Raw genomic sequence first — 22,217 nt, forward strand, 5'->3', positions numbered from 1 at the left:
TAAGAAGTTGAACCTGCGGATTTATGAATCCACGAAAACTACAGACCCTTCATGGATATATACGTAGGTGATGACTCTCTCCACGAAACCTACCTAGACTGGGTCCATTTGCGTCGCTGTCGTGTTCAATCTACTAATATAGTATCTTACTTCTCACGACAAGGTACTAAATCTACGGTTTTGTGTTCCCAGTGCGGTAGCACAGGGTTCGTTACTATCCCCGCCCAGCAGATCAAGTCGTTGGTAGCCTTCCAAGCGCTATCACATGCGATATCACATGTGGCCCGCATGACGTATTTCCCGGAAAGTCCTTCCTTCTCCAAGATCACAGACGAGTACCTCGACGGGTACAAAACTGTACCTCCGACCATCACAAGCCGGGAGCTTTCGGCGGACCGCTGTCATGCGGATGGACCGAGAACAGCCGAGAAGAATGTGGCAGCTACTGATTGTGGTTGATTGCTCTGAAGAGTACCTTGCCTATCTGCAGGCTGACCCGAGGGTTGAACCGCGGCTGCTTTGACAAGCTCGGGCCAGGAAGCGGATAGTGGCTCATGCGGGAATCCTGGAGAGCGGCATCATTCACATTTCCAGCCTCGGGTGAGTTAGGAACCTTGAGGTGAGGTGGCATGGAGGCAGTATTTTCGAGTCCTCCTCACAGTCGAGGAGTGCAACCCGGACTTCTCGGACAGGGAGATGTGTATGTGGATGGCCTGGGGCAGAAAGACCAAGGAAGGTTGACCTGCATACTACCACTGTACTATGTACTTATGTACAAGTATGTAGACCTATTGCAGGACTCACGTATCGGACGGAAGGGCCATCGTTCGGTAAATCGGAACGCAGACTCAACCATACACTGTGGCCGTCATCCTTGACATGGAAGCAGTAGATAAAAAGCCCAGCGGTCGCTGTGTAGTAGATAAAAAGCTCAGCGGTCGCTGTGTGGCATCTTTAGAGAAACCCTTGATTTTGATGTCAAGACTGGAATAGATCTCTCGCCTTCTTGGGGAGCCGATTGCGCTGCGATGAAATTCGGCACGCGGCGTGTCCCGAGCTTGTTCGGAGGAAGGAGACCCCATTCTGATATGGCGGGTTGTCAATCTGTCACACAGTCGAGACGATAACCACATTCGGTCGCATAAGATCAGATCAATAATGCCAATCCAACCTATGAGAATAGACTATGGGAGTCAGAAATCGGAAAAGGGAGCTTATCGGCCGAGCGGAGCCAGCCCGCCAAGGGGGTTTCCCGGCGGTAAAGTCATGTGATATGAAAGCAGTTGACTGCACCATTGGTTGTCTGAGCTGCCCGAGTGGAGTGTGACCCGGCGGAAGAGTCAAAGTCACCTCTTGTCAACCGTCTGCAACGACGCCTTCCACTGGCCCTAAACCCAATGATGCTGGAAACTCTGGGTTCTGGAGCGATAGCCGAGAAACGACTCGCATCAATTCGGTGGAACTCCTGCAGAACGGTCGCCGGAGTCAATTGGTCTGGCCGGGAGCTCGTCCTACAGCCGCGGCTCCTCAAAACTCCAACACTGACGTTGGTCTCCATCTCCGACCTTCGGGCGGTCGAAGGGAGATGATCCCCCTCCAGCCCCAAAGGTTGTCTGTATATAGTCTTGGATGACTGCTGAGCGGGTCATTTCTCCTCGCTCAATTTCATTTCGTCCGTTTTCTGGTCTACATAAAATCGGCTCTTCTCTGGACCCTATTGTCGCATCCGTCTGGAAGGACTAGAGTCACCGTACGCACTGAAAGCTCACTCTATACATCTACTAGAACATTGGTACCGAGTCCGGTTTACTTGGACACAAACTACTCATCCCCGTCTCATTCCGACTCTTTCTTCTTTGACATCATCGTCCCTCTCCTCTACTCACCATGGCTGCCTCGGTCGACTCACATCTCAAGGACGTGGCCATCCTGGCCAACATCCCCAATGAGGCCCGCAAGATTCTCACCAAGGACGCCTGTGCCTTCCTCGCCATCCTGCACCGCACTTTCAACCCAACTCGCAAGGCCCTCTTGCAACGCCGTATCGATCGTCAGGCCGAGATTGACAAGGGTCATCTGTTGGACTTCCTGCCCGAGACCAAGCACATTCGCGAGAACGATGCCTGGAAGGGCGCTCCCCCAGCCCCGGGCTTGGTGGACCGTCGTGTCGAGATTACCGGTCCTACCGACCGAAAGATGGTCGTCAATGCCCTCAACTCCGATGTGTGGACTTACATGGCCGATTTCGAGGACTCTTCTGCCCCTACCTGGGAGAACATGATCAATGGCCAGGTGAACTTGTATGATGCGATTCGTCGCCAGGTTGACTTCAAGCAAGGTGGCAAGGACTACAAGCTTCGCACTGACCGCAAGCTGCCCACTCTCATTGCGCGTGCTCGTGGCTGGCACCTGGATGAGAAGCACTTCACTGTGGACAGTGAGCCCATCTCCGGTTCTCTCTTCGATTTCGGATTGTACTTTTTCCACAACGCCAAGGAGTTGGTCGCCCGCGGCGCCGGTCCTTACTTCTATCTTCCCAAGATGGAGTCTCACCTGGAGGCTCGTCTCTGGAATGACGTCTTCAACCTGGCTCAGGACTACATCGGCATGCCCCGCGGCACCATTCGTGGCACTGTTCTGATCGAGACCATCACTGCCGCATTTGAGATGGAAGAGATCATCTACGAACTGCGCGAGCACAGCTCAGGTCTGAACTGTGGCCGCTGGGACTACATCTTCTCCTTCATCAAGAAGTTCCGCCAGCACCCCAACTTTGTCCTGCCTGACCGTTCTGACGTCACCATGACTGTTCCCTTCATGGATTCCTACGTGAAGCTGCTCATCAAGACCTGCCATCGCCGTGGCGTCCACGCCATGGGTGGCATGGCCGCCCAGATCCCCGTCAAGAACGACCCCGCGGCCAACGACAAGGCCATGGAATCCGTCCGTGCTGACAAGCTCCGTGAAGTCCGTGCTGGCCACGACGGCACCTGGGTTGCCCACCCTGCCCTGGCTTCTATTGCCTCCGAGGTATTCAACAAGCATATGCCCACGCCAAACCAGCTGTACAAGCGCCGCGAGGATGTCCACATCACCGCAAACGATCTTCTCAACACCAACGTCCCCGGCAAGATCACCGAGGACGGTATCCGCAAGAACCTCAACATCGGTCTGAGCTACATGGAGGGCTGGCTTCGCGGTGTTGGCTGCGTGCCCATCAACTTCCTCATGGAGGATGCCGCCACCGCCGAGGTGTCCCGATCCCAGTTGTGGCAATGGGTTCGCCACAACGTCACCACTGCCGAGGGCAAGCGCGTCGACAAGTCCTATGCTCTGCGTCTGCTGCAGGAGCAGGCCGATAGCTTGGCTGCGCAGGGTGGCAAGGGCAACAAGTATCAGCTTGCGGCCCGCTACTTTGCCGGTCAGGTCACTGGTGAGGACTACGCCGATTTCCTGACGAGCCTGCTGTACAATGAGATTTCTTCTCCGGGCTCTGCGGCCAAGCTGTAAAGGATGAAGAGAGAAGAAAGAAAACCTTGAACTGATGATGATAATGAATACCCTTTGTTTTTTTGTTGTTCCTATCAACTATTCTTTCCCTTGTCTTTTCCTTGACAACCTCATCTGTACTTGTCTGTTTTGATATTGGCTGAAGTGATCCCGGGATTTGGGGTGAAAACTTGTAATTAGCCTGATCTCACCCATATGTCTCGTTGAAATGAATTATCCTAACAAAACTTCAAACCTGTGCCCTTTGAGAAATTTAGTTCCCAAAAGACGCCTAGATGATCACCCCCCAATGTAAACGCAACGGGATCGCACGTTTCGCCCACTTCCGCTGTCAACTCGACTCGAAGCTCCACATTAGATATAAGGACGGGAGGTTTTAGTAACGACTAAAGACTAAAAAGCCCGCCTGCTCATCCATCTGATGGATCCAGAAAGCTGTCGCCCCGCCAATCAACTAGTCCCGAGAAAATGGAGAGGACCTTACAGCTTATTACTTCACAGGCTTTGCCAGGACTCCTGCCCTCTAAGTGGCAAGCGAAGCTCGCATCACGTCGGTATCGTAGATAGACGTTTTAGACTCTCCCAATTGATCGACTGCGTGAGTTTCTACAAGATGGAAGATGATTCGGTCTATGCGCGAGACAAGAGGAAAGAACAGGAACACCGAAAGAAGAGTGTTTGTATATAATAGTGGTGTTTTCTCGGTGAAGTGTCAAGAACCAAGATAGGAAGTGAAAGGAGAAGGAAATGCCAGCCCAACCAGTGAGGTTGACATCTTTCAGGGCTCAAGACATAGTAGCATCTAGACGGACAAATAAGGCGCGAACACTATATTGTTCGATAACAAAGCATGACAAGTACACAACAGACCGGAGTTGCAGACAGCCGTGCGTGAAGGGAGAGTAAGCCTTGCGAGAGTGGAGACTCCATTGGTCAACATTCAGAGTATTTTTACCCGCTACCAGCAATCCTCTCGAACTGTCGGATCTGACAACTGCTTGTCAGTTCCCCACTTAGATGTACTCCCAGGCAAGCTGATCAGTGGTCATCTTGGACTTGACAGCCAAGGCCTCGAAGCCAAGACAATCGCTCACGTTGCCAGTGGGGACAGTGGCATTGGGCATGGCCGCAAAGATCTGCCAGCGGGGTGCGTTGATCACGGTGCTCTGGCGACGAACACGGCGGGCAGCTGAGGCAGTAACGTTTGCGGGAGCCGGGCAAGCCATGAAGCCCGAAGCACCGTGGCCCTTGAAGGTCCAGGTGCCGGGGGTGTGGCCAGAATAGTGGACCTTGAAGCCTTGGACAGACGAGCCAGGAGGGATGTAGCCCGAGTGAGGACGGGTGAAGCTAAGAGCGCCAGTACGGTCAACGTAGATTGCTTGACCACCGGGAACAATCACGTCCTGAAAATTCACAGGTCAGTCATTGTATGCTTTGGGTTGAGCTTGACACTCGAAAGAGAGAGAGAGAGAGAGAGAGAGAGAGAGGCAAGACTGTGAGTATGACATACCAGGCTACGGTCACCGAACAAGACAGTCTCGTTAGTGCGCTGAGCACAGTTGGGAACAAGAGTAGGACAGTAAGTTCGGCTAGCACCGCCGAGCCAGAATTTGCTATCAGATGCAGTCATGGGCAGGAAGTGGATGGGCGAGCCAGAGCGAGCAGCAACCACGCCGAAGGAAGAGTCAGAGTTGGTGCCGTTGTGGTGGTGACGGGAGCCAGAAAAAGCAGTGGCCAGGCTGGCCATGGAGAGAAGCGCAGAGATCTTCATAGTGAAGGTATATCGAAGTGTCTTTCGCAGAGAGATGGATTGTAGTGAATGAGGTACGAGGAAGTAAAAGACTTGGAGAGGGCAGCGAGTGTTGAAAAAGATCTCTCCCTTTTCTTGTTTGGATTTTTTTTTTCACAAGTAGACGATTGACCCGTGCACGGAATAGTGAATCAAGATTAACAAAGGAGTCTTCTCGTTTTGGTCCCATCTTGAGCTTTTAAATAGACTCCAAAATGGATGTGTTATCCACAGTGATACCCACATATGGGCAGAAAGGGCGACTGACGACGGTCATCGGAGTATAGTCTAGAAAGTCTGTGGGTCTGGTCTCAGCAGGTTAATCCATCCTGCACTTCTCTTTGAGGTAAGGATTTGACGGCGGGATGTCGGGTCAATTGAATGGGTCAATCGAATCGACTCCTGTCGATCGAATACTTCGCAAGCCTTGAAGAAAAGCAAGCTTTCTGTCATTGAACATTGGTCACGCTCGGCAAAGCCAATGATACTGAAGTTTGAAACAACTCGAATCAAGCTCTGCGTAAAGTGACAATTCATCCTCGCTCCTGAAGAGTAGCGGAACCCAACACTACCTCCACGTGAGCGTTTCATGGTAGATCACTCAGACAGGAGAGACAAGCGTATATTTCCTGTAGGTCAAGCCCGACAATCGCGCAGGTAGACTGGTCTGCATCATCTTCAAAGTCTAGGCGGACGAGAAGTGGGTCGTTTCATCCTTATCAACAATGTCAGCCACACGGGAGGCGTGGTAACGATCGACAACGCCGGTGCCGTGTTGTGTTCATCCTGTAGAATCAGGTCGAAGAATGGAACCACCGAAGCTGTAGGGGGAAGACTAATTGGGATGTGATCGCTTGTGTCTCCCTTCGGAGTTGGTGAACCGATCTTATGCCCTCGAAGTTCAAGTCAATTCGTAACATATGACGACCCCGATGAGAACACTGAGCAATCATAATGACCGGCCACCTGCGTGTCCGATAGTCTGGACACTTGAAACTCAAACGGTCGTCTCAGATTATCTCCTGATGACCTCAGGGTTCACATTCCCCCCATGTGTGTCCACCAATCGCACTCAGCGCTGCTGCACCCGTGTAAAAGGGAGTGAAGAGACAGAGGCAGGAGAGATAAAGATGGGAGGCTGTGTAACCCCAGACTCATCATCAATCAGAGTTTGCATATCGCTCTCCAGACTCAATCTTGATTGAGCTCGGGATTCACCCCGTCGATTCTGTCTTGAGGAACAAGTTCGGTCTCGCTGTGTTCTCATCGTCACGCATTAGCTCAATGTTGATCATGATCTGGATGAGCTAAGAAGACCACAGTCGAGACTGTGTGGTTGTTACAGACTAACGAGCGCTTGACGAGTCCATGCTCCACCGGAGAAAGAGGAGTTAGAAGGGGATTGAAGAGTTAAGTCGTCAAGGACGACACAAAGTAGTAAAGGGACGGGGCTATCGTCATGTGACAAGTGGCATATAGTATATACTACATTAGTACATACTAGTCGCTTAGGTTTGTAGTCGGCTTTTGCCCGGGACCTGGAAGGTAGTCGTAAAACACGCCTACTGGAGCTCAAGCCCCGCAGTCTCAACATCAGCAGAGTGCCAGAGTTCTTGGTATGAGGTCTTGCAGCTTTTTGTACAGATCAAACTCAGCCATGCTTAGGTAGACCCCAACCACCAACCCATGCATGTCCACTGGATAGGTCTGACCTGACATGAAGTTGTTGTATAACGCTCTTTGCAAAGACCCCGTCATGTCTAACAAAACAAAATAAATACAGCTACAGTTGAATCAAAACACCATCGCTAATGACCGCCTTTCCAACTCCGCATGCAATCGCGAGATCAGACACAGTTTTGCAGTATATTGGCATGAATCAAGTTAGAACTCCGCGACCAGCGGCAGATCTCGAGAGCTTCGACCTGCCCAGACACGAAATGTGCCCTCAGTTGGCATGATCCAGTTCTGAGCTCGAACGCTCCAATAACTCAAGTCTTTCCGCGACAACGTCATGTTCACTGTTGTGGTCTGTCCCGGCTCGAGGGAAATCTTGGTGAAATTTCGAAGAACCCGATCGGGGAACTCGATGTTTTCACGCTTTTGGCCCAGACCACGGTTTTCTGAAACATGTGAGGGGAAAGAGAGATATACCTGCACAACTTCTTTGCCTGGCCGCAGGCCTGTGTTGCTCACGTCGACCGAAATGGAAAGCATCTCATCGTAGAGAGACGGGTTACCGCCCGGTCCACCACCTGCATCAGACAAGTGCTGGCGAGTCTTGTAACCGTCGGGATAAGGGTACGAGCCAGGCTTTGTTCCACTCCCATCCTCTATATAAGGATATATGTATTTCGAAAGAGCTTTGAAACCTTCAGGGAATCGAGCTGAAGCTTCGGCCGGAGGCTTGCTGTCGTAAGTTGGCGGATCAATCTCGTCCTTTGGCCGTGCTGCTGGAAGTCGGGACTTGTCACGAAGGAGCTTGACATTGAGGGAGGAGATGTTGAAGGTAGTATATGACAGCCCAAAGCCGAACTCAAAACGAGGAGCAATGTTGTTCTTGTCAAAGTATCGGTAGTCGATGTAAAGACCCTGATCAAACATAAACTCCGGCTGTCTGTCTCTCGTCGAATACAGCACTTTGGCTCCTGGGCCGTAATCGTCGAGAGACTGACCAATGCTGTAGGGCAAACGGCCACTAGCATCGACATCGCCAAATAGCACATCGACAAGGGCGTTACCACTCTCCTGTCCTGGCAAATTTGCGTAAAGAACTGCGTGTACGCTGGGTAAATCGATCCAAGACTCCATGACCACAGGGCCTACAGAGTGAATCACCACAATCGTTTTGCCTTGTCCACCACCACAATTGGTGGCGACTCGCTCAATGAGCTTAGCGCCACCCTGTTGCAACTCAAGGTTGTTGCGGTCACCGAATATATCACCATCGTGAATGAAGCCTTCGCCTCCATCAGAATTGGCGAAGACCAGACAGAGGTCTTGATCAACCAGGTGCTTCAAAGCCACATCTTTGCCAAAGAAACCTCGCACATCGCTCTTGTCAGATGGCCAAGCAACGCGCAGTGCCTCCCACGGGGAAACGAGGTACGGAAAGTCGACAGCACCACTTCCCCAGCCAGATCCTAAAGTGCCTTGATTACATCCTCGATCGGCACAAACGTTCGGGCCCTCTCCAGGACCCGCATCCTCGCCATACACTCCAACGCGATAGCGCTCCGCTGGTCCAGTGGCTGTCCGCGAAAGAGGCAAAGTGTTGTTGATGTTTTTCAAAAGAACGATGCCTTCCGCGGCTACCTTTCGAGCGATCAGTGAATGGGCTACCTCTTCGGCGCCGGTCGCTTGCGCGTTCACGTAGTGATTGACCACTTCGTGTGTTGAGTCATCTTTGCTGCCTGGGTGTAAGCCACCCATTTTCTCGTGAGTCCAAGAGGAAAAGTTAGGTCCACCTTTTCCTAATGGCGGTGGCTGGTCCCAGGAGTCCTGTCGGAAGTGATACCAGGCTGCAACAACACGAGTGGCCATATCATTAAGACGCCACATAGGGACGGAAGCGTTGAGTGCAGCTTGGGTCAATCGCTTGCCCCAGAACGACTCGCCGTCTTCCCAAGCCGCACCATCACCGGGCATGCTCATGTCGAGGCCGCTCAACGCGCTTTGCACACCAGATCGCTGAGCAAGCCAGTCTGATTGGACGAATCCCTGAAAGCCTAGTTCATCCTTTAGAATACCGTTCAACAGTTTGCTGTTTTCACATGCATAGCTGTTGTTCACTTTTTGGTACGAGCACATGACGCTGGCCACACCTGCACGCACACTCTCTGCAAAGGGCCATGCAAAGACTTCGTGGAGCGTACGATCGTCAACATTAGATGAAATCGCATGTTCAGTGTCCCATTCCCCTCCAGCTTGACGATAGTGTTCCTGCTCATTCATCAACCAATGCTTGGCAGTTGCCATCACGCCATTGCGCTGGATACCTCGAATGGTCTCAGCCGCGGCCACCCCTTGTAGAACGGGATCTGATCCGAAACCTTCCCAATTGCGACCGCCGGCAGGCATCATGCCCAGGGGTCCCATGGAGGGTCCAAGAAGAACATTAACACCTTTAGCCCGAGCCTCTTGGCCGAGCGCAAGACCTCGTAGATGCATGAGCTCTCGATTCCAAGTTGCGCCTGTGGTGATTCCAGCGGGAAACGCGCTGATGTTGTCCGCAAATCGCAGACCTAGTGGACCGTCCTGGAGACACAGGGAGGGAAATGCGACGTTCATGGCGGGTCCGGTATTGCCAACGCAAAGTCCCATCTTCCACCCGGTCCCGGTTGTGATGTTGACCTTCTCCACAAGTTCCATTTGCTCGACAAGATCATGGGCTTTGGTGTAACTCTCCTTCCATGCGCCGCTTGTCCCACCAAGAGGGGTCGGATACCAAGGAACGGGTGACTAGTATACGTGTTAGCCGAGTGACTAGTGTTCAGTTGAGCCAGATTGCAAGCCCCCCTCCCCCCCAAAAATCACCCTGTGGGAAGAGAGCCATACATATGCTTTCGGGGCTTTACCACCCAATACCCACGGCAAGCCCTTCGTGGCAAGCCACATCAACAGTATGCCAACGGCGATCAATGGGAAAACATGCCACCAAGCTGAGATGCGCAACAATGATTTGATGCCGGCGGCCCAGCCTCGCTTCCTGCCTCCATAGCCGAAAGCTCTTTTGTCTTTGTGTGTCGGTATTCCGTACTCGTCACTGTCCACCTCATCAAGCATGAGATGCGAAGCACGGTCAAGGTCCTCGTCGAAGGTCTCTGACAAAATGTCTCGCTCTCTGCTCAGCATATTCTCAATCGCCTTGCCGACATCGCGTGGTTCACCGGGCCCATCAATGTAGTCGCCGCTCGCTGAGCTTGCGTCAGGGGTGAATTGAACATGTTTTCCCTTTCTCTTCTTTTGGACATTCTTCGCGATCGGGAGTAGCTTCACGTTTGCGTCGTCTTGAGAAGTGGACTCGTCGCCACTTGAGAGAAGATCCTCAAAATATGGATCGTTCATTGCATCGGGCTTGCGAGTCTCCGCGATACCGGACGCGGTTCCTCTTTCAGACGGGGTATATTCATCGTCGGAGTCGCGCGCATCTAAGGATTGATACTCTGTTCGACGCACCACTTTCGAAGTGCCAGCATTGGAAGGCATTATTGGTCTAATTAGGTAGTTGGTATATTGCAGAGAGATTATCTTCTCTCAATTTCGTGTTTCAAGGCATGTCTGTAATGAAGAAAGACCTTTAGTAAAGCTTTGGCGGGAGATAAATGAACGAATGGAGAGGTCACTGTCCGATAACAAATAACTGCGACTGATTAGGTTGGTTGCCCGTCGTCCTCCGGACTCGGTCACATGATCTTTCACATGCAGACGAGCTGCTGGCAACCCAACTTAATTTATTGAAAATAGAAGATCTCGAGGCATGGTCCGTTGGTCACTACATAGGATCAATTGATATTTTTTTTTCTCTTAGTGCTTTATTCAACTGTAGATGCTAAAGATTCAAGTCCTAGCACGTTGAAAGATCGGTAAATTTGGGAAGGCCGCTCGACACGAGATCCGTCTTTGAGCATGGTTTATTGCAATACCTAGTACTGGAGTCTATTTCTGCTTCTGCTTAAACGGATGTGATTGAGACAATTATTTAATCCCAGGATGAAATTCCCTTATCTTGGAGCGCGCGCTTTCTCTCATGCTTGACATTTATTGTCAGCCGGTCTTTATATATGGCTACAGTTTCTTGGTAGTGTTCTCGGCCATTCTCTTGAGTCTTGAACCTTCAAAACGTATCCGAGAGTGAATGGTGACTTGTGATCAATTAACATAAAACTTTTTATTCTTCAGCTGAGGCATCAAGTATTTACCAAAACAAAGCCAACGGCAAGAATGCGTATCTAAGCAGTGTTCAAGAAAGTGGAAAGAGAAAGAAAAACCCAATAACGCCATCTATAGAGTCCCATGCAGAAAGCCACTTAAACTCGAAGAGAGAACTGATGCAGTAGAATGTCCCGGGAAGAGACGGTCACAGAAATGAGAGAGCCATTAAACATCATTGTATCGTAGAAAACGTACTTCATGCTTCGTCGTCAGTGTCCACGGGCTTGGGAGTGCCCTTGGGAGAGTTCAGCTGAAAGACAGTTAGTAAAATAGAAAGGTCTTCATTGCAAATGGCACGTAAGACTTACCCATTCAATGTGACGGAGACGGCGGCGAGCCTCACGATCCTTCAGCTGAGCGCGAGTCAACTTCTTCTTCTTCTTGGCACGGAACTTCAATTCACCCTGGTCCTCGGCACCAGAGTTGACAGCCGATGGTGCCGCACTGGTGTTGGCAGAGGCAGCAGCAGAGACACCAGCAGGGGTACCGCTGCCGGTGGGCGAATTGGCAGCGCTATCCTCGAAGCGATCCAAAGCAATAGCAGCGTTGGTACGACTCACAACTCGGCCGTCGGCAACGTGCAGCTGCTCGGGACAGAGAGCACCCACAAACTCTTCGTTGTGAGAGATCATGACAACACCACCCTTGAAATCACGAATGGCAACAGCCAGACCACCAAGGGAGTCACGATCCAAGAAGTTAGTGGGCTCGTCCAGCACAAGCAAGTGAGGGTTGTTCCACATGGCACCGGCCAAAACGACCTTGACCTTCTGACCACCAGAGAGACCGGAGATTTCATTGTGATTGGCGATCTCCGGGTCGAGGCCGACATCCTCGAAGTGCTTGGAGATGGTCTTGGGTTCGAGAACACGGAATCCTAGACCTTCACGGGAAGCCTCGTGATCATCGAATTCCTGGACCATCTTGGTGAAGCCAAGATTCTCGAGAGTCTCACGGGAGATCATGGTGTTGAACTTGGGAAGGAGACCAACCCACTTCACCTCATACTGGAAGGACTTCTTCCACTTCTGACGACCCATGAGAGCTTCGATACGGCGGGCGCCACGACCGTCGCCAAGGTCAACAGGCTTTTCGAGCTGGGCTTTGTCCTCGGCAGTCAAAATACGGGTCTGCTTCAGGAACACCTCACGGTCATCACCGTTGGCATAACGCCACTGGAGATATTGACTGGGGGTCTTCTCCAAGTGCATCTCAACGTGCTCCAAGGCATGCTGCTTGATGTAGCCAATACGCAGGTTGGGGTGCTTCTCGACCTTTCCGGACTGAGGAACAACCTCACCGGTCAGAATCTTGATGAAAGTAGATTTTCCAGCACCGTTTCCACCAATGATGGCTGTCCGAGAGGAGAGAGTGAGCGAAAGGGAGGCCTCACTCAAAGAAGGCTTGGAGGCGCCAGGGTAGGTGAATGAACAGTTGGACATGCGGAGAATGGCGCGAGTGTTGGACTTGATTCCGGACAGGATCCCAGGGGCCGGGAACTTGAACTGCACGTTGGAAGCAGACAAGGTGTAATAGCTCTTTCCTTCGGGCTTCACCTTGACAAAGGCAGCCAGGTTACCGGGGTAGCAAACAAGCTTCTTCTGTTCGTAGTGGTAGATGTCGGTGCAAACCTCGTCAAGGAATCCAGAATCGTGACTGACAATGAGACTGGTGATCTCGGTGTGCTTCTTTAGATACTCTTGCAACCACTTCACATTGGCAACGTCCAAGTGGTTAGTAGGTTCGTCAAGAAGCAGCACATCGGCCTTCAGGAGCATGGCACGGGCCAAAGCAAGCTTCATCTTCCAACCACCAGACAGTGATCCCACGGGTTGCGACTGACGGCCCTCGGGGCCATCAGTGAAACCGAACTCGAGCAGGACGGAGCGAATGTTCTCATCACCCTGAGCGGCGATCTCGGGGTTCTTGGCAACATACTCGAAGATGCTGAGATCAGCATCCTCGCCTTGGTTGTGCTCGACAAAGCAAGTGCGCACTTCAGAGGCAGGAGGGAAGCCCTCCAGTTTCTCGTTGGCAATGCTGCGCATAAGTGTGGACTTGCCGGCACCATTACGACCGCAGAGGCCATAACGATGACCCTTCACGAGACGCAAATTGGTGTGAGAAAGGAGCAGCATACCACCGTAGGCCAGAGAGAAATTGGCGTCCACGATGACGATCTCATTGGGGTCGGTCTGAACGGGCTTGCCGAACTTCCGCTCGTCTTCTGCAAGGAAGTGCTCCTGCACAGCAGCGGCGATCGTGGTAGCTTGTTCACTGGGCACCAGACCACGTAAATAGGGACCAATGCAAGCCGAGATTCGGTCAATCTTGCGGCAGTTGATATCTTCCCGAACCATGCCAGCAATGAAGTTCTTCGCCAGGTTAGAGAAGGCAATATCTCCAAAGCTGACAAAACCAGCATGCTCCTGGATCTTCGGCTCCAGCACAGCCAAGACCTCCTCCGGGGTGGTCTTGGAGACAGAGCCAGCTGCCACATCGTTGTCCTTCATGGCCTTCTCCATGACATCGAGAGCACGTGTCGCCAATTCACGAACTTCGGGGAGAGAGGCACGGTCTTTGATGGCCTTAATACCTGGTTGAAGCTTAGGCAGGAAAACACGAGCCTCGGCGGGGTCGTGAACAAGTTTCGTCAGGTTCTCAACGACCACGACGGCTTGACGAAGTGTCTCTTGGGGAGTGGTCGGGGCATTCAATGTGCGCTCGAGCAGCGGGGTGAGGAGCGCCAAGACGGGAGAGGTCACGATGGCGACGAAGGTAGTCTGTGAGAGTGCATGGATGGCTTTCTGGAGAGTTTGGGGGGAAGGCTGCTCCATGGTCTTGATGAGAAGAGGAATACGCGGGGCAACATCGTCGTTATACAAGAGGGTGGTCATGGTAGTCATGGCCTTGGTGGCCTGCTTGGCAACGTCGGCCTTGAGATCGTGCATACCGGACTCGACGATCGGGATCAACTCTTTGAGAGTCTTGCCCATGGCCTCGCGCAGCACTTCTTTCTCGTTCTCCTCTTCCTTGGTGCCATTGCCCATCTGGGCGCCAGCAGCCATCTTCTCAAGGAGCTTGAAGCCACCAACGTATCCTTGCCACTTGCCGGTGCCGGTGCTAAGGTACGACTCCAGAGCCGGGAGCAGTGCGTTGGCTTTGGCTTCGGGGCTCATGCATCCGTACAGAGCGTCGATCGCATATTGAGCCGCGTCACGGACGACGGCACCCTTATCGGCAAGCGAGTCCAGTACGACATTCAGGACACCGCCGTTGTGGAGAAGAAAGACGACCTCACTGAGAGGGAACTCTTGGGGGAACCGCTCGAAGAGGGCGCCGAAGATCAACATTGCGCTTTCACGGCGGGCTCCGTTCTTCTTATCGGTGGCAGCCTTCTTCGCTTCGGCCAAAACATTGGAGGTGAGAAGGCCAGCGGTGCCGACGCTTTGGATGAGTACGTTTGCGACCGCGTAGGCGCCATCGAGGGACTGCTGAGAGGTCTCTGCGTTGAAAATGCTGTCTAGGATCGATGAAATCTCTTCCGTGGTGGGCGGCACCCCAGAGGGGCCCTTGGCGACGACAGTCGGCATGACGGGAGTGTCAGAAGGCGACACAGTGTGAGGCATTATATTGTGATGGCGCGAATTGTCTCTCGCGCTGACCCCAGTGTACGAGTCTTGTATCACAAAGACTCTGTGATGGACGGCGAAAATCTCCTTGAACGGATGGAGAGCGGGGGCACACCCGGGCCTGGAAAAAAAAGGACAAAGACTGCAAGGTCGAACGCTCAGATAAGTGGAAGTGCAAAGACGAACTGACAGGGAACTTCGAAAAGAGCGTCGATATCTGCACCGTGACAGCGGCAGATGTCTGAATCCACACAAAACTGTACAGGTCTAAGGGAAGATGAAGACAAAGGAAGGGTCCCCAAGGCACAGAATTATTATCGGGACGCCAGGAGTCCGGTGGGGGATTGCGTATCAAATTTCGGGGCTTACCCACGCTTGCTGCGCTTTTAATTTTTTTTTTCGTTCCCCTTGGATACGATGGATTGTGCCCAATCAGCGGGGCTCCTATCGCCATGACACGCCACTTAAAATCTCGCATACAAATTTGATCGCGGCCTTATCTCCTCCTTTTGCCTGAGGCAGAAACCTTTTCACTTCAGCTTTCAGCCGCTCGATGGCGCTTACATAATACCATCAGTACTGCCGCGGGCGGTCTCTGCCCCGGTTAGGTAAGCATTCATATACCCCCTCAGGCACTCAAGCTCACTATCGGTTGTCAAGGTCAAGTAGCTTGGAGTCACGAGATCTGCGGTCTTGATAGGTACATCCGAGGGTAATACTGGACTCATCCCGTCATCCGACGCTGGGTGTGCAGTAGTCTGACTATGCGGAGTATGTTTGTCAGGTTGATGCACTTGTGGCGTCTCAGGCAAGGCATCTTGTTTGACTCGGGTGGATGGAAATAATCGCCTTGATGATTTCACTGTGAATGACAAGGTTATCCATCATCAATCTTCTGCGACAACCTGGCGACTTCTTGGGTTCACAAGTGTTATCAGCGCGGGCCCAGCGATTACTGCCAGATTCCAGTACGTAGCAGAATCCTGTCATTGACTTGAGAGTGATTAGAAATTACCTCATGTATTCCTACCTACCGTTAGGCCCTCAGATGGACGTATACATGTCTGCACGCAACGTCGAACTGAGAAGAGGTGATGGAATAATCAACCAGTCACGAGGTTGTTAGCGAGGCAGATGTGATGTAAATCCATGACACTACCACAAGACAACAGACATACCAATGACTAGAGAACATCCATAGTTTCCCATCAACACCAGTCTCGGGATGCTGACGCCCTGACACTGAGGTTTAGTCGTACACTAGACCCTTATGCACCTAGTAGCACAAACTATCTACAGTCCCACGACTAAAGTCTTCGGCCCCGAAGGTAGAAAAAGGCGGGTAGTCGTCGATCAAAAACTCTAGTGGTGGGACGCTTCGGTATATAAGTTACGCAGCATTCACTAATTTGTCACTACTATCTTGTACAGTGCATAAGTTAGTGTCTACGAATCGAGTGCTTAGTCTTACTACCTGATACCTGGTGAAGGCTTGTCGTGGTTGATTGACTTCAAAGCTGGGCTGTCGAACCAGTTGTCATAATCATCCATACTACTATGGTAGGGTTCAATAACCTATCAATTGATCCTTCAAAGGCTCACTGAAATCGGAGTTCACAAAATGATAAGCGCTAGATTTGAGTTTGGGTGACTCGAGCCCGAGAACGATGATCCATTTTGTGTCGGTGGTACAGCGACTCCTCTTGATGACAGTAACAAATGTACAGCAGCACCAGCATTTAGGAGACTTGCCTGGTCGAGGTACCCTGTTCACCGCACTCACATTGCGAGGATCAGAACAGACTCGCACACCTTGATGTTGGAGAGGGAAGGAGACGAATGAGAAACTAATCGAACAGGGATGGCCGACCGCATGCAGCCGCCCCGGGCCTCGGTAGAGGTCGGTGGAAGAACCCCCGCGTACAACCGACGGACCGCATGTCATTTGATTACACCTGGTCGATCCCAAACGCCGATGTCTTTTTCTCTCCCTTTTGTCCGTCCCAAGCGTGATTCAATCTATTCTCAAAATCTTGCAATTCTCTCTTCCGGAGTCATCCTTGCTTAGGCTCACTTCTCTATCGCCTGAGAAACCTGGTCACTGCCATTGATTCTCCCCGCACCAGGCTTCCGCCCCCACAAATCTACCCCGGATCCGTACCAACACGAACACAATGGCGATGAGCTTCAGAACGACCCGTCACGCCTCTCGATTGGCAAAAGTGAGTTGTCTAGCCAGGAGAGAGCAATCGCTTGGGAGACTCTTCAGCCTGGAGGAGATGTTTGATAGCATGTCAGCTCACAAGACACTCGCAGGCCTCTCGACCGCTGTTCTCAGCCCGGCACTATGCGACCGCCGAGCCCGACCTCAAGACTGCTTTAAAAGAAGTGATTCCTGCGAAGCGTGAACTCCTGCAAAAGGTCAAAGCCCAGGGCGACGAGGTCATCGGTGAGGTCAAGGTCAGCAATGTCATCGGTGGCATGCGTGGGCTCAAGGCCATGCTGTGGGAGGGTTCCGTTCTCGACGCCGACGAGGGCATCCGCTTCCACGGCAAGACCATCAAGGATTGCCAGAAGGAGCTGCCCAAGGGCACCTCCGGTACTGAGATGCTTCCTGAGGCCATGTTCTGGCTTCTCTTGACCGGTCAAGTCCCTTCCACCGCCCAAGTGCGCGCATTCTCGCGCGAGCTCGCCGAGAAGTCGACTCTGCCCACCCACATCCTGGATCTTATCAAGTCCTTCCCCAAGAACATGCACCCAATGACTCAGCTGTCCATTGCGGTCGCTGCCCTGAACACCGAGTCCAAGTTCGCTCAGGCCTACGAGAAGGGTCTCAACAAGGCGGAGTACTGGGAGCCCACCTTTGATGACTGTATCTCGTTGCTGGCCAAGATTCCCCGCGTGGCTGCGCTGGTGTTCCGTCCCAACGAGATTGACGCCGTCGGCACCCAGCAACTCGATGTGACTCAGGACTGGTCATACAACTTCGCCGAGCTGCTTGGCAAGGGCGGCGAGAGAAAACCAGGACTTCCATGACCTACTGCGCCTGTACCTTGCTTTGCACGGCGACCACGAGGGAGGCAATGTCTCCGCCCACGCTACTCACTTGGTTGGCAGCGCTCTCAGCGATCCCTTCCTGAGCTACAGTGCCGGCCTTCTCGGTCTGGCCGGTCCTTTGCACGGTCTGGCCGCGCAGGAGGTTCTCCGATGGATCCTCCAGATGCAGGAGAAGATTGGCACCAAGTTCTCGGACGAAGACGTCCGTGGCTACCTCTGGGACACTCTCAAGTCCGGCCGTGTCGTCCCCGGATACGGCCATGGTGTTCTCCGCAAGCCCGATCCCCGCTTCCAAGCCCTTATGGACTTTGCCGCCACTCGCCCTGACGTGATGGCCAACCCCGTCTTCCAGCTCGTGAAGAAGAACTCGGAAATTGCCCCTGGGGTGCTGACTGAGCACGGAAAGGTGAGTACTGATCTAGCTATCCTCTCTCCCTAACACTACCTTACCAGTGGGCTGATTTTTGTATAACAATCCAGACCAAGAACCCCCACCCCAACGTTGACGCCGTCTCCGGTGTCCTTTTCCACCACTACGGCTTCCAGCAGCCCCTTTACTATACCGTGACCTTTGGTGTCAGCCGTGCCTTGGGTCCCTTGGTCCAGCTCATTTGGGACCGTGCCATGGGTATGCCTATCGAGCGGCCAAAGAGCATCAACCTGCTGGGTCTCGTTAAGAAATGAAGAACCCAGTATTTCGGGAGATGAATCTTTGTTTTCGATGAAAATTTCATGCTAGCGAGCTTTCTTTTGTGTTATTCCGAAGATCGATTAGACCGTTCTGTCAATTGAGGATTGCGGGCTGGCGCGCGTGTGCCTTTTTGGTGATGACGTGCACTCGCGGACGAATCTTATTATATGCAAATCAAATGAGACAATACTCAGAAATCTAGTCTATCTGGCTCGTATGGGTCGTAAACCAGTCAGGTAAATCATGTTACTACCGCCTTCCTCTCTAACATATAACGAAGATCACCCACGGAACGGCCTAGCATGTGGGAATGGTTTCCCTCGAGGCGGTCATTAATTGAACGAACAGACACCTACTCGTATCTTCACTAGAAGCCAATCCTATCACCTCTACAATCATAGCCTTGCCGTCCCCGAAACGATCTTCTCCCACTCATCCTTCCCGAATGGCGAAAAGCCTTCATCTCCAGGAGCCATCCACAAGAACCGATCGTCCCGACCATCAGTGACTTTTGTCCCAATCAGTGCGGGATCCACACCCTCGTCGCGAAGAGGCACTTTATTCTGTTTGTGATTGTGAATATGAGATGGATTGTCGACGATACGAAGGAACACCGGGACTGCGTAGCGCGGAAGCTTGGATCGCGCGTACCGAGATAGCGCCGCATAGTCAAAGGTTTGTCGAGCCTCGGGGCTGATTTGAAGCGCTGCACATCCGGCGCGACCTTCGTGGTTGGGTAGGCGCACGCCGTATACGTTGGCTTCTTGAATACCGGGGTAATTACCGAGGACCTCGGAGACTTCGGCGGTGGCTCTGTGGTGAAGTTGATTAGCTTTGAGTGTCCCAGGATGATCGGGAAGGTAGAGTTTAGTTGGGCTTTCCTGAGACGTACACATTTTCACTCTTCCAGCGGAACGTATCGCCAAGTCGGTCGAGGAAGTACCACCGGCCATCGCTCTGACGACGGAGGGCATCACCGGATCGATACCAGATGTCGCCCTTCTTGAAGACATCCCGGAGGAACTTCTTCTCGGTGGCCGAGTCGTTGCGCCAGTAACCTTGGAATCCTTCTTTGTTGGGCATGTTTACGATGATCTCGCCTCCATCTTCGTATCTCGCCCGCACAACAAGTCCGGTCTTGGGATCTCGAAGCACATCACCCGTTTCAGGATCGATGGCAACGGGGACAAAGACATTATGCAACAGGCCTCGCATCAAAAGCCCATGGTGCCCAACACTCCCGGCTGTGTAGGGTCCGCAATTGAAGTTGAAGAGACCGAAGACACCCTCGGTGCTATTGAAGAACTCACCAACCTGAGCGACGCGGAAGCGCTTGCGGAATTGTTCCCAAACGTCAGGTCTTAGTCCATTGCCGTACATACAACGTACGTTATGTTTGCCGTCCAATGGGGAGGGCGGAGCAGCGAGAAGGTATCGTGCTGTTTCGCCAACGTAAACGAACACCGTAGACTCGGAGTCACGAACATCCTTCCAGAAGTTGCGCACACTGAACTTGGGTCCCAGGGCAATACTAATCCCCGTGGTTAGGCACGCAATGAGTGTCATCGCGGCTGTGCCGTGGTATAGAGGCATACAGCTATACCAGCGATCCCCATCAGGACCTTCCTTGTCACCCATCACGTCCTCTCGCAGCATCATTGTCGTGTAGATCCGTGACATTGTGAAGGCGCAACCTTTGGGCATTCCAGTCGTTCCAGATGTATAGAGGAGGATGGAAGGGAAGTTGCCCTTCATATTTTCAGCCAGATTCGTCGGTGGAAGGGAGGTCTGGAACGTGCGGATATGTGCCTTGAGCGATTCGTCCAGGGTCATCAACTCCATACCCAACTCTCCAGTGACGCTTTCCCGACGCTCCTCCATTCGCTGAATGCAAACAGGATCTTCATCCACCAGGACAAGTTTCGCGCCGCTGATCTTCAGACAGTGGAACAGCGCATCACCCGTCAGATTGTAATTGATCGCCGCAGGAGCACAGCCAATGCTCCAGAGACCAAGCCACGCGATCAAAAACTCGGGCCGATTCTCCAAATAGAAGCCCACCAGGTCCCCCTTCTTTACACCCTTTGCCAGAAAGAAATGGGCATATTGGCATGCCTGTTCCAATAGATCTCGGTAGGTATATGATCGTTCGCGCGTCCAGAGTGCAACCATGTCCGGATATCGCGTGGCGGTTTCCACGAAGACGAACCAAGCGTTACCTTTGCTGTTTGCCACTATCCGAACGGAGTTAGACGTGGTAGTGCAGCATATTGTGGTAGGCAATACTTACCAGCCTTGGCATAAGCTCGCTCACTCTTCTTCACAGACCATATCGCATGGATATCTTTGCCCAGGTGAAATTTGGCGTTCAGATAAGCAGCTACGGTCGCTCCACCGGCGAGGGCAGCTGCAGCGGTTCCTATGGACCTCAGTCTATCAGTTTCGGGCTTCTCAGAACAATGACCTATTGGGGTGAGTTCTTTACCAAGGTCCATCCGAGCGGGTACGCAGAGGTCGAGTAAAGCTCAACCTTTGATTGGTAGAATTGAACTATTGCTTTTCTATTGCTCCTTGCGTCAAAGACTGGTAGAGCCAGGAGGATAGTGAAGCAATTGGCGATCAACAGCTCACGCGGAGCGAGTGGTTGGGTGTCGGTTGGAGTGAATATCGTCCAGTCAAGGTCTTGTTAGGTCGAGTGAGAATTTGGAGAAGATAACAGTTCCTCACCCAGAATGAGAACGGCAAAAGATGGAAGTGGACTGGATTGCCGCCAGCCGAGATTCAAAAATCATGCATGTTCTTTCTCCCTCGGCACAACTGACCTTTCTCCGCACAACAAGGATGTAGCGGGCGCATTAGAAACCCATTGTGAGCAAGACTAGGTCACTTATCGCCGTCGGCCAATTTCCCCTCACAGTGGCTTGAGTTGCTTCCGCATGTAGCGAATCTACTCGCCTATGCTCAAGAAGCTTCTCGCCCTAGACCTCTTCCTTAGCCGATGCGTGTGTGGCTATGAAAAGGATCGAAAGTGCGGGGAAGGCCAGTTATCCACCTTCATAAAGGGTCGATCATTTCCGCCAGTCGGTTCCCGACTCTCGAAAGTTTGATCGCCTCGGTAAAATCCACTCGGTAAATACTGGGTAGTCGCTGTTGGGTAGTTTCAACCCAGACCAGTGTTCTGGTTGTCAATCGAATGCCACGATTGCAATTGTCTCTGATTATCATTAGATTAGTCGCTGTATCTGTAGTTGGGATTCAATCGTAGACAGGCATAGTTAGGTCAAAGTGCCGAACAGCAAAGGTGGATCGATGCGGTTGCAGAAAAGAGGCCAGTGCTTACTTCACCGCCACCAGAGGACCTGACCAGGTGGGCACATGGCGTGTTGAGGTGAGGCTGAAACCTGCAGCGTAGCACAGTAGTAACACTACCTTCTTTCCTTCCCGTTTACCAGTACGACTGACTAGAAGATTGTACATCGGCTGGAGGGGATGTCTACAGGGTTTACGTTTATTCGTGTCGTCGTCGTTGGCTCGGCAAAAGGCATCAGTAGCACGCCTGGGTGAATTGAGAAACCGACCAGACATATCGATAGCTGCTCTGGTG

General features: G+C 52.3%; 7 protein-coding genes across 7 annotated transcripts; 3 read left to right on the forward strand and 4 right to left on the reverse strand.

Moving 5' to 3' along the window:
• Positions 1-51: 51 nt before the first annotated feature.
• On the forward strand, positions 52-459 carry N7539_004847 (uncharacterized protein; the record flags this gene model as incomplete). Its single annotated transcript, XM_056934449.1, has 2 exons — positions 52-63; positions 193-459. 2 exons carry the CDS (start codon positions 52-54, stop codon positions 457-459), a joined length of 279 nt encoding a protein of 92 aa, XP_056789643.1.
• Positions 460-1,887: 1,428 nt separating this feature from the next.
• On the forward strand, positions 1,888-3,510 carry N7539_004848 (malate synthase; the record flags this gene model as incomplete). The annotated part of the gene is made up of 1 exon (XM_056934450.1): positions 1,888-3,510. One exon carries the CDS (start codon positions 1,888-1,890, stop codon positions 3,508-3,510), a length of 1,623 nt encoding a protein of 540 aa, XP_056789644.1.
• Positions 3,511-4,523: 1,013 nt separating this feature from the next.
• N7539_004849 (putative IgE-binding protein) lies at positions 4,524-5,281 on the reverse strand (the record flags this gene model as incomplete). Its single annotated transcript, XM_056934451.1, has 2 exons — positions 4,524-4,913; positions 5,021-5,281. 2 exons carry the CDS (start codon positions 5,279-5,281, stop codon positions 4,524-4,526), a joined length of 651 nt encoding a protein of 216 aa, XP_056789645.1.
• Positions 5,282-7,183: 1,902 nt separating this feature from the next.
• On the reverse strand, positions 7,184-10,507 carry N7539_004850 (beta-glucosidase; the record flags this gene model as incomplete). Its single annotated transcript, XM_056934452.1, has 2 exons — positions 7,184-9,760; positions 9,857-10,507. 2 exons carry the CDS (start codon positions 10,505-10,507, stop codon positions 7,184-7,186), a joined length of 3,228 nt encoding a protein of 1,075 aa, XP_056789646.1.
• A 922-nt stretch (positions 10,508-11,429) lies between these two features.
• On the reverse strand, positions 11,430-14,862 carry N7539_004851 (putative mRNA-nucleus export ATPase (Elf1); the record flags this gene model as incomplete). Its single annotated transcript, XM_056934453.1, has 2 exons — positions 11,430-11,483; positions 11,542-14,862. The coding sequence occupies 2 exons, from the start codon at positions 14,860-14,862 to the stop codon at positions 11,430-11,432; spliced, it is 3,375 nt and encodes a 1,124-aa protein (XP_056789647.1).
• A 2,177-nt stretch (positions 14,863-17,039) lies between these two features.
• On the forward strand, positions 17,040-18,606 carry mcsA (putative citrate synthase Cit1; the record flags this gene model as incomplete). Its single annotated transcript, XM_056934454.1, has 4 exons — positions 17,040-17,087; positions 17,182-17,826; positions 17,891-18,328; positions 18,376-18,606. The coding sequence occupies 4 exons, from the start codon at positions 17,040-17,042 to the stop codon at positions 18,604-18,606; spliced, it is 1,362 nt and encodes a 453-aa protein (XP_056789648.1).
• Positions 18,607-19,008: 402 nt separating this feature from the next.
• N7539_004853 (putative very-long-chain acyl-CoA synthetase family protein (CefD1)) lies at positions 19,009-21,108 on the reverse strand (the record flags this gene model as incomplete). The annotated part of the gene is made up of 3 exons (XM_056934455.1): positions 19,009-19,426; positions 19,506-20,847; positions 20,904-21,108. 3 exons carry the CDS (start codon positions 21,106-21,108, stop codon positions 19,009-19,011), a joined length of 1,965 nt encoding a protein of 654 aa, XP_056789649.1.
• Between the last annotated feature and the right edge of the window lie 1,109 nt (positions 21,109-22,217).

This window comes from Penicillium diatomitis (assembly GCF_028827545.1).
Source record: "Penicillium diatomitis strain IBT 30728 chromosome Unknown utg000005l_segment0_segment0, whole genome shotgun sequence".
Lineage (NCBI taxonomy): Eukaryota > Fungi > Ascomycota > Eurotiomycetes > Eurotiales > Aspergillaceae > Penicillium > Penicillium diatomitis.